This window comes from Glycine max, chromosome 13 (assembly GCF_000004515.6).
Source record: "Glycine max cultivar Williams 82 chromosome 13, Glycine_max_v4.0, whole genome shotgun sequence".
NCBI lineage: Eukaryota > Viridiplantae > Streptophyta > Magnoliopsida > Fabales > Fabaceae > Glycine > Glycine max.
In genome coordinates, this window is record NC_038249.2 from 15,781,428 (window position 1) to 15,793,197 (window position 11,770).

At 30.2% G+C, this 11,770-nt stretch overlaps 1 protein-coding gene across 1 annotated transcript; it reads left to right on the forward strand.

The window, feature by feature from the left end:
* Nucleotides 1–6,163: 6,163 nt before the first annotated feature.
* On the forward strand, nt 6,164–11,280 carry LOC100814018 (type IV inositol polyphosphate 5-phosphatase 6). The gene is made up of 7 exons (XM_003543792.5): nt 6,164–6,675; nt 6,792–6,882; nt 7,126–7,236; nt 7,399–7,956; nt 9,962–10,225; nt 10,558–10,741; nt 10,884–11,280. The coding sequence occupies exons 1-7, from the start codon at nt 6,567–6,569 to the stop codon at nt 10,956–10,958; spliced, it is 1,392 nt and encodes a 463-aa protein (XP_003543840.1). The 5' UTR covers nt 6,164–6,566; the 3' UTR covers nt 10,959–11,280.
* The last annotated feature ends 490 nt before the right edge of the window (nt 11,281–11,770 follow it).

Sequence of the window (11,770 nt, forward strand, 5' to 3'; positions counted from 1 at the left end):
AATAAATTGGTGTTATTCATCCCCGAACGTATGACCAAATATTACATGTGTTTTAAAATCAGTGATTCCTCAATATATAATTATATTAGTTATTCAAGATGAAAAATTAATTGTTTATGATAATTTTACCCACTAGAACAATATTATTTCTCAAGAATAGCTATAAAAAAAGAATGATGTAGCTGAATGTGTGATTAAGTAAGATGATGATGGCGATGTATGACTATACATAGAAGATCGGTGTTGGATACTGTATGAGGGAGTTTTCAGATAATGTATGAACGGTGGGGTGTTAAGGTTCAAATATGGACAACATGTGAGGGAGGGATTAATTGAGGGTAGATTTTGAACATTCAACTTCTCAGAAGACGTACACTTTTAGATTTATTTATTTATTTTTAAAACTATTTCAGATTTTAAAATAAATAATATTTATGACTTTATTGATCATTAGTTTTTGTTACTGAACATAAAATTTGATTTAAGGAATTCAAACTCATTTTCCCTCAAATTAACAACAATTCTTTTTTAAAACAGAGCAACAATATTTTGGTTCACAAAATGCAAGCATTTAGTTTGTTAGTTAGTTTTTATGATAATTATGTTGATTGTTAAAAATAGTTTTTAATTAATTAATAATATGAAAACTTTTACATCAATAATACACGTTTATTAAAAAGTAATAAACTTTCCTTTTCCGCTTACTATGCATTACGCATTACAGCTGTGTATATGTTCCTTTGGAAAGAAAAAAGCATGAAACTCATCCATCAGACAGCTTCAAAATTCGTAAAACTTCAAGAAAAATCTGTCAATTTACACTTTTAATCACCGCTCGAATATTTGAGTGTCTTTCTATTTTATATCTGATTAATTTGACTTGAATGAACTATTTAAAATGATCAATTTCTCGCTGTATTTATTCATATATTTTGTTCATAAGACTTTTCATATTTTTGTTAAGAAAAGTCAAATTCTTTAAAATTTAAGGATGTATTGGATTGAGATTTTTAAAAGATTATTTTGATAAAAAAAATTTGAATTTTATAAGATTATATCAAAATGTAATGACTTATAATTTTGTTTAAAAAGACTTTTATAATTGAGATTTTGTAATTTAAATTTTAATATATTTATATGATAAGAAATAAAAAAAAAAGATCTTAATAGGTTTATAAGATTGAAAAGAATTTCATAGATTTTATGAAAACATTCAAGGTTACATGTCTATGAAAAAGATAACAAAAAAATTATAAGATTTGAATAAAGAAAAATAAAATCAATCCAATTATTTCTATTTGTTAATGGTTATTGTTTGATTCTAGCACGTTGTTCTAAGTGGCATCTTTCCACATATTTAAAACTATAAGAGCCTATTAGTATCTTTCCATTGAGTTTGAATAATAGATTTAAAATTATGATATGATATTGGTTAACTACTAATATTGAAGATGGAAATTTGTTGTTCAAACAAATTGAAAAAGGCAAAAACAAAAACAAAACGTAAAAAGTTTTTAGCTGATTCTTGAGAAGGTGTGTTGGATTGAAAGAAAAAGATGATATCACCATATTTTGTTGTCTTTCTAAAATACCTTGATTGTTCTAGTTTAATAACACACAAGACTTATTTAATTATATTAATTATTTAAAAGTCGAAATTAAATATTCCAAGATTTTTTTATAAATGATTTTTTTAAAATTCTTTTAAATATTAATTCAAATACATTCATTGTGTTTTAGTTTTTTTTTTAATTTACGTAACAAATGAAGTAAATTTAGGAGAAAAATAATAAATTAAAAGAGTAAGTTTAAAGTATATATTATTAAGATTTAAAATTAAGAAGAAATTGTAACGTAAAACAAAAAAAAAACTATAATAGTTAAATTTGATATTTATGAATTTAAAATTTTAATATAAAAAATTAACAAGAAAGAAAAATATCAAAAATAATTAGTGGTTTGAATTTATTTTGTAATTTTTTTAAAAAAATAAACTTAAAAAAAGCAGAACATGATAAAAGATGTCCTGGCATTTACGATAGAGACTTAAATTTATAATATAAAATTTAAGAAAGTGGTGCCTTAATAAGTCCAAGTTTTGATTGATTTATTTATTTATTTTTTCAAATAAAGGTTATTCCTAATAACTACATTGAGTTTGTGGCTACCCAACAACATTACTATTGGCCTTGTTCAAGTTCAACTGACCACCACGGAAGCTCCCTTATCCGTACGAAATGTATCACTTCTCAACTATATACATTTTAATAATAATTTTGAATGAGATAATATCTAAAGAGGCATCATACCATTTATATATGAAATTAAACTACAGCCCCAAAGTCAAACTCTATGATAGGCTAACAATTAATTTGATACGATTTTAAGACCTTTTCGAGAAAACGATGGTTTTATTCATTGCATAAAGCCACATTAGATCATATGTAAAATAATAGATGCAAGATGTTAATTTTTTTTTTTTATCAGGTAGAAAACAATAAAACAGAAACGAAAAAAGGAACAAACAGCTAAGGTCTCACAAAGGAGTTATAAAAAAATTGACACATTTACATAATTTAACAAGTGAATTGCGGAATAAAAGGAGTTAATTACGATAGTTGAATATTTTTTTACAAGAGAATATAAAAAATTCTGCAGTAGAACAAAAAAGTAAAAAAAAAATTCAACTAATGCAGTTGAATTATACTTAAATTAATGTAATCCAAATTTTATAGGATTTAAACAACTAAAAATATATGATTAAGTGGTCATATACATTTAATGTTACCTTTTGGATTGAAATTGATGTTATTGATGTAAATTTTCTTAATCTTGATTAACATTATTTATATTTTGATCAAAATAACTATGAAATACACTCATTTTATTCTGAATCTTGGTCTTCATAGATGTCTTTTAGTTAACTCCATTTATCATGAGTCGTGACCCATCATAAGTGTAACATTCCATTTTTTCGTATATAAATTAAAAAGACTTTTTAGTAAAAAATAAAATAAAGTTATAGAAAATGGTGATGTTTTTATAATTAAATAAATAAAGAGAAATAACTGTATTAAAATAATGGTTTGAAGAAAAAAATATATTTGATTTATTCATTTGATAGAAAATAAAATAGAGTTCATTTTTATAAAATAATAAAAGTAAATAAATAAAGTAAATAATAGGCTATGAGTACCCTATATATAAATAGAGACATTTAGGTTAGTTTTGAGACCAAAGATACGCCTCCTCTTCCTCTTAATTTCGTTAGATCATCGTGAAATTTGAGCACCAGGTTCGGAACTCATTTCCGAACATTCTCACCGTTGAGAATTAAGAAAAAATGTTTGAGCTGAGAGAAATATCCTTTGCATCGTAGTTTTTTCTTTTCCCGCAGAAACTCAAAACCGTCTCAATAAAATTATGATCCCAGATTCGTTAACCGTTGGATTATCGTGAAATTTTGATATGTGGTTCAAGATCATTTCCACACACCTTGACCGTTGGGATTTGTAAAATAACGCCTGTGGTGGGAGAAATAGTCATCGCACATAGACAGTAGAATGAAGGCTTCAATCCCTTCTCATTCTCTCAAACGTTTGAGAACCTTATTAGAGCAGTTAAAGGAAAAAACTTGAGGAATCACAGGAAATTGCTAGAGATGTTGCTATCACTGTCAGAATACACACGTGAGCCTGCTTAGAGGTAAGAGGTGAGTTTATCGCAATTGGGGTTAGAATGAACATGCGTAGGAATCCTTAGAGGATTAAATTGAGATTTATTTTGGGATGTTTATTGAATTATAATTTTCCCTTTACGATTATAAATACAATATTGTTGTGTTTTACGTACCAATTAATGTTCTGATGAAAATTGATTGATAAAATTGAGTGCTCTTGATGTTTTTGTGTTTTGACCTACGATTTTGATTAATTGATTTTGATATAATTGTGTAAAATTATTTGAGGGGTTTTACTCCCCATGTTGTGATAAACCTTTTGTATAAATTGTTATGTTGAGATTATGAAATGGTGATGCAAATTGTGAATATGTGATAAATTGAACCTGTGATGAATGGGGAAATACACGTGTGTTGAGATGAGATGCGTGTATCGAGTTGTGAGTTATAAACTGTGCAATCACACAATTATAAGACCCTTTAAGGGTGACGAGTATTGTGATGAGATCCACTATGGGAACCCGACGAGTTTAATCACAAGCGCGACGAGTTAAAATGATTTTGAAAACAATTAAGTAGTTGTGTGTATTGCATAGCTCATATGTAAAGTGTGTATGATTCATGAGATGTGATAACATGCTATTTTGGGATTATACCATTGTGATTGAGACCGAATATATGTGATAAATTGAGTATGTATTGACTCGTAATATATTAGTGCATTGAAATGTTGTGTGCATTGAGTTGTGAGTTATGAATTATACAGTCACACGACTATAAGACCCTTTAAGGGTGACGAGTTAATGTTAAGATCCTTTAAAGGCGACGAGTTGATGTTAAGACCCTTTAAGGATGACGAGTTAATGCTAAGACCCTTTAAGAACGACGAGTATTGTGATGGGAACCAATGTGGGGACCCAACGAGTTTAATCACAAGCGCGACGAGATAAAACTATTTTGAGAATAATTGAGGAGTCATGTGTTTTGTACAGTTCATAGATAGAGTCTGTGTACTAAAATATTTTCTGGGTTGAACCTGAATCAGGAGGGAGAGGCCCTGACGAATTCTTTGGAGTGTAGGCCTTGGGGATAAATACACCCAGTTTGAGTGCTCCTTTAAGCCTGTGCCGATCCCACATGGTTGGAGCATTCTCGCAAAACAGCGTGACCCTGACTGGTCTCCCTATGATTTTACCTAGTGAGAGTGACTTGACTTACTAGTGTGTGGTTTGTCTTGTCATGTACTCATAGGCGCCCGACGAGGTTTTTCACTGACATAGTACCACATTGTATATAGGATTGAGTCTTAGTGTATCTATTGCATAACGCTTGTGTATTGATCGATATTGATTGATTTAGTGATATTGTGTTTTGATCATTGAGTACGTGAATGTTGTGAAAACGAATGAGACGTGTGGTGTTGTGATGTGATATTGCGCGATAAAGTGGTGAAATAACGTAAGCTATGCTTAAGTAAGTTGTATTTTATTTATATGATATTTATACCTACATGTTGTCTTATTTTTCTCTATTAGTTAGGAATGTGATAACTCACCCCCCGTGTGCTATTTGTGTTTGAATCCTGTGATGATCTCAAACTTTATGTTCGTGGAAGCAGATGACTAGGTGGATGACTATGAAAAACCTCATGCTAGAGAACACGGAAACACAATACTCTGATAGGATGTGACACTGAGATATAAATTTCTATATTAATTGCATGACAGCCTTGTTTTGAACCGAGATAATTTATTATTTATTTGGACAAATTTTACTATGATGTTAGAAAAGTGAATGTGAGCCTTTTACTTTTTTGAAAGGCTTGTATTTAAATGTGTTTTAAAAACTTTTAATTAATTCTGATTTCTTATTCATTTTATTATTAGTACATATATGTGAGGGGTAGAGGGCGTTACAATAACTCTCATAATCTTTCAACAATAGTTGTAGGAGGACACGGCCTTCAATTTTTCAAAACCTTGTAATTACATTAAATACAATGCACAACATATAATATTTTGTTTATATAAATGCGATCAACAAAGACAATATTTGTGATAGATAACCAAAACAACCTCGACAGGTAGCCCTGTAACCATATGCTAGCTCCCTAACAATGTAAAAGCAAGAGACTCTATTTAAGTAGTACAATAATATTATTAGTCTTCATTCGATGAACAATGGTCCAATCCAAACAGGAGGAGGAACGTTAGGGTATACAAAAAATTATTTGACTTAACATGCAATAATAACGAAACAACAGCTATGTCACGTAGATATCTCATGAGACATACGTGACCAGCACCACCTAACGGGGCTCTAATAATCAAACAAATGATGGAACCTTGTGAGGCTTATATCTAATTTCTCCTTCCCCTTTGGATGTAGATCATTTATTGCACCTTTACCCTCACCTTCAAGTGTTGGAAAATGAGGCTTCTTACCCACTTGGTTGACTTGAAAAAAAAAAATCAAATAACATCAAGCACATGGTTCAATTGATTTGTAATTATTTCAGTTCAACTAGATAGATGTTTTGAATTTGAGTCTGAGTATTTAGAAAGGAAATTTTGACACCCATAATAATTCTATTTAACTCGCATAAGATAATAAGATTATCTTGTAGAAAAGATACTTAATCTAACAAAATATAAAATAAAATATAAATATATACTTACATGCCTTATTTCCCTCTCTCGTGTTTAACGCTAAAAAAAACTAGCCTAACCCCTTCTTAAAGCAACCCTCTTTGTCACTTCCTCTTGTTGGTAAAGGGCGATTAACACAATAAACCTTTACAGCAATATCACATCAACTTGTCATCTTATAATTGAACTGTATGTAAAAAAAAATTTTCAGAAGAGGTTACGTACCCTCCTTTCTTGTCATGGAGGTGGAGAATCAGAAGCAAAGAAGATATCAAAAGCTACGCAATTGGTTCAATAGCAAGCAAAAGGAAGATAGGCCATCTTCATTCAGTTTGAACGAAATACAAGGTTCTTTATTATTAAATATGTACATATATATGTTCCTTATGTGTATCTATCTATGCTTTTCTTCTGCTTTCAAAGACTTGAATTAATCTTGTGGGTTCATGCACCATGTATTTCAGATGGAGCAGAAGATGAGAGTGATGACTATGAGGGCAATCTCTCCCTGCGGTCATTGGAATTAGATCCATGCATTTCAACAAATAAACTAAGGTAAATGAATTAATTACTATATATGTGTATATTAATCTTCTGGGTAGGCCTCGACTGACAGCTCCATCATATCATTGACGCCTTCATGAGGTAGTATTGGGGTGTCTCCTCATGTGATCACTTTTTTTAATCAACTGTGATATATGTGTGTGTAGTTCTTCCCATTTGGCTCAGATGTTAATGTAATGTTTTTAGTCTGGTTTTTATGTGTGTGACATGTATATAGTTCTGTGCATATTTCAGGGTCTTTGTTGGTACTTGGAATGTTGCTGGAAGATCTCCTGTAGGAAGTTTGGCTGTTGACTTGGATGAGTGGTTGAATCTCAAGAATGCTGCAGATGTATATGTTCTGGGGTATGTATATAATTACTAATTTGAATCATTTTCTTAAGAAAGTAGCACCCCTCTCTTGATTTTGTTAATTTGAGGATAGGGAGTTCACAAATTGGCCTAATTAATTAAGATAGAATTCTCAATATTGTATTTGATTAAGAAATTTATTTTGGATCTTGTTAGGTTTCAAGAGATTGTACCTTTGAAGACCTTAACTGTGATAGGAGCAGAGGATCCAGCTGTGGCAACAAGCTGGAACCAGCTAATAGGAAAAACACTGAATGCCAAGTTTGGATGCCCTTGGATGACACCAATGCTAAATTGTTCATCATGTGATGATGATGACAATAATTACCAGTATGTGGAGAATCCAAACACCAAAGGTGGCAACAACAGCAACAATGATAAGTACACACTAGTGGCCAGCAAGAAGATGGTTGGAGTGTTCATAAGTGTGTGGATGAGGGAAGAGGTGCTGAGGAAGCATTGTGTCTCAAATGTGAGAGTGTGCTCAGTGGCATGTGGGGTGATGGGGTATTTGGGAAACAAAGGATCAGTGGCAGTTAGCATGTCAATTGAAGGAACAAGTTTTTGTTTTGTAGCAGCACACCTAGCATCTGGGGAGAAGAAGGGTGATGAAGGGAGAAGGAACCATCAGGTAGCAGAAATTTTTAGGAGAACCTCTTTTTCTAGGACCACAAAAGACCATCATCATTTTCCTCTAACCATCTTAGGCCACGAGTAAGTTTGTCCCTACTTTGCATTTTACTACTAGTATTTTATTGTTCTCACAAGTAATTGATATTTGATAGTCTTTTGGCTTAATTTCATTTTGATATCTTTACTATCCTAATTTCGCAAATATGTTCATCGTTAACTTCTAATACTTAATTGAATTGGTAATGTAACAACAGAATGCAGAGGTGGATGTGTAATAGAGTGTCACGTTGGTATTTTTGTTAAATATTAAATTTTACGTTGTAGTTAAAAAATTATCAGACTAAATTTATGAAAAAAATAGAAGGGTTAAATTTTTGAAATAAACAAGGGATTAAAATTGTAATTAATTATTAAGTCTAAATTATTTTACTTTTAATTATTTAATTATTGTTTTTAGGATAATAATTAATAAAACTGGTTTTGAATGGTGCTAGAGAAAATCTTCAGGGTTGCCAATTAAGTCAAAACCAACCTGAAAATTAATTCGACTATAGAGTTTGTATTTAATACCAATCCAATAACTGAGAATATGATTTTAAATTGTAGCTTAAGTAATAAAAGTTGTGATAAAGAAAAGTAAATGATGAGCTCACAATTTGTAGATGTTGACAGAGTGGAAAAAAATGGGATATATCTTGTGTACCAGCAGGTCATTTTCAATTATGAGACTAAAACATATCTCGTGTGGTAGCTAGAGTCATGTCAATTAAATTGAGCAACATGGCTCGAATTCCCTCCTAAATGCTAGAAAATTGTTAGCTTGCATCATAAAAAGAAGTCACTCTACTCGCGTATACATCAAATTAAGTAGTAGGCAGTATTTCTATATGTTTGATTGTTTGATTTATGAATAAGTAATTAATATGTTAAAGTTAAGATTAGATTGTTTAAGTGATATTCAAGTTTGATTATAGACTAAAATTATTATCAGTCAGATTTTATTTATTTTTTGATTGAATTTCAGATTTATCAGTATTTGTATTTTTATAATGAATTAGAGATTTAAGAAAAAAAAGGTAACAAGAAAAAAGGTGCACACTAAATTCATACAAAATTATATCTTGTCATATTTCCTTTTTTGAATTTTTTTTGTTAAAAATAAAAAATATTGGATGCCCATTCTATAGTCGATGTTTTGGGTCCTCTACCCACATTAGATCTTAGACCTTGTTCTTCAGATCAATGATTTGATTGATGCAATTGGTTTCCCAATTTATTGTTTATAATTATTGGTACTGACTATCTACTTGACTAACTAAACTATAAACTTAGTGATTTTCTGAATGATAAAAAAAAAACTAAAAACTTAGTCACTAATTAACTACAGTATCTCGCTAACTATAATTCACATGACATCTGTCTCTAAGTTACAAGCCAATAATATTAGAATATTCCCAACAAATATAATGCGAATAGAGAGAAAAATATGAATGTGAATTTAAACTTTAGGTTGTTCCTTAACACTATCCACCATTACTGTGCTTTTTATAAAATGATATAATTCGTATGTATACATGAATTGGGCCTAAACTAAAAGTCCATAACATGATCCAACATTATTACTCAATCCATAATTATCAATAAATATAAACAGTAAGGCAATTTTTGTTTTCATAAAATTTATAGGAAAAATATGTGTTTTTAATTCTGTATTTTTAGTAGAACATGGTCAAAGTTCTTATATTTTGATATTGATAAATTTAGTAGTCAAACTTTAATATATATAAATTTAGATTTAATCCTTACTTTAAAAAAAGTCTGAATGGTATCGATCTTATTTAAATAAGATTTTGAGTTTGAATTTTTTTAATGAAAAATAATATGATTGGAGTGAGAGAATTCTAACAAAGGTAAATATTAGTTCAAGTTTTTTGATAAAGATTAATCATTAACAAAGTCAATAAATATTTGATATCAATAAAATACTATTATTTCTAATAAAAGCACGAATTTAATTAATTCCCTGTATGTGCTAGACAACATATTATGATAATTGTTAAGCATGTGGCATTTGACTTTGTACCAGCCGTATATTCTGGTTCGGGGATCTGAACTATAGGCTATACTTGGAGGACAATTTTGCGAGGCATTTGATAAGAAAACAAGATTGGAAGGCTTTGCAAGAGTTTGACCAGCTCCAGAAAGAACTAGAAGAAGGTGGAGTGTTCGAGGGTTGGAAAGAAGGTGACATAGAATTCGCCCCAACATATAAGTACTCATCCTCCACTACCAATAGATACTGTGGTAGCCTCCCTAGTAGATCCGGGGAAAAACAAAGAACTCCAGCATGGTATATACATACTAACCAATCACTTTTACTTTTCTTTTGTATGTTTTCTTGGTTATACTCTACTAATAGAGTAGTTGGTCTATTCACCTATAACATATAAAGTTTTTATATTGTTGCTGAATGATAAATTTGTTATTTTCTCCCATAACTCTTAAAAGTCATATTACCAATAATTTTTTATTAATTGATAGTATAATTTTTTTTTTACATTGACAATAAGTAGAATTAAATTATATTAGTATAGAGTATAGACCATGGATTAGTTACATCATACATGAATTTGTTTGCATAAAAAAAATTAAACAAGTGGTTACTTAATTGTATGTGGTCAGGTGTGATAGAATTCTATGGTATGGTAAAGGAGTGGAGCAACTTCACTATTTTCGGAGTGAAAGCAAGTTCTCTGATCATCGCCCCGTTTCAGCACTTTTCTCTACACAGATTGAAATTAAATCATCTAACAGAGGACTTATGGGGTTGCATAATATCCCCCCAACAATGTTGAATCCCAAGAATGTAAGTTCCCGGTATTCTATGTAAGAGTTATTATTTAAGCCACCGGTGACAAAATCATCTAAATCACGGTGACAAAATCAAACTAACTATATAAAAAAAAGTGTTCATATTCTTAGCTCATGATTCCCATTAATTGTGGCAGGGGATGAACAAAGGAGATGAAGACGGAAAATCTTCCTTATTATCGTCGTTAACCAAGAATGTACAAGGCTGCTAACACTAGCAAATAAAACTTTCGTTTAAAGGGGTGACACAAATTTTCAGCCAGGTCATGGTCATCACAAAAATGACACATAATTGCTTTTCCTAAAACCCCACATTTTTTTGGATAGCAGGATTTGGAAGGTTATTGTTAGATGACAAGGCATGGTAAATACAATTGGTGTTGATAATCAAGGTGGATGTTAGGTCTATTGTTGAAAGGTCTAAGTCCAACTAAGAAAAAATTTACAATATAAATTTTGTGAATTATACAAATATCATTGATCAGAAAGGGTGGAATCTACTAAAAACTAATATAAAAAAGAATATTCGGTTCATTGCGTTCCCAAACTTTTCTCATTTTCTACTCCTATGCAAAACATGCCGTGATTCATCATTGCTAGAATGCAGGGCCTTTTCGAATTTAGACCATGCAACATGAACAAAGCAGGTTTCATTGCAATGTGATAACAAAATTTCAGGGCGGGTTTGTTTAAAATTGGGTATAATTAACTATGATAGAATTAATTTTAAAATAATAGAGATTTGTATTTTTTTTATCGGTAAATGTTAATTGTTAGAATTACTAGTTTTTAATAACGGGAAAGATTGAACATGTGACTTTTTCCTCTTTCTTTTCTCCCTTAATCATCTTTGTATCTTACACGGTTATAAATTATATATTTTGAAGATATTAGAATATTAACTTGAATTATTGCATTGAATAATTGTAAAATATTAATTTGTTCAAATAAAATAAAAGTCAATACTCTCTAATTTATGGTTGACTCCTTGACAAATGTATTAATTTGTTCAAGTAGTAAATAA

Excerpts from the sequence above, each read along its gene's own strand:
- LOC100814018 (XM_003543792.5), top strand. The coding sequence starts at position 6,567 with ATGGAGGTGGAGAATCAGAAGCAAAGAAGATATCAAAAGCTACGCAAT. Across the intron at positions 6,883-7,125 it reads ATTTCAACAAATAAACTAAG|GGTCTTTGTTGGTACTTGGA; the intron begins GTAAATGAATTA and ends TGCATATTTCAG. Across the intron at positions 10,226-10,557 it reads AAACAAAGAACTCCAGCATG|GTGTGATAGAATTCTATGGT; the intron begins GTATATACATAC and ends GTATGTGGTCAG.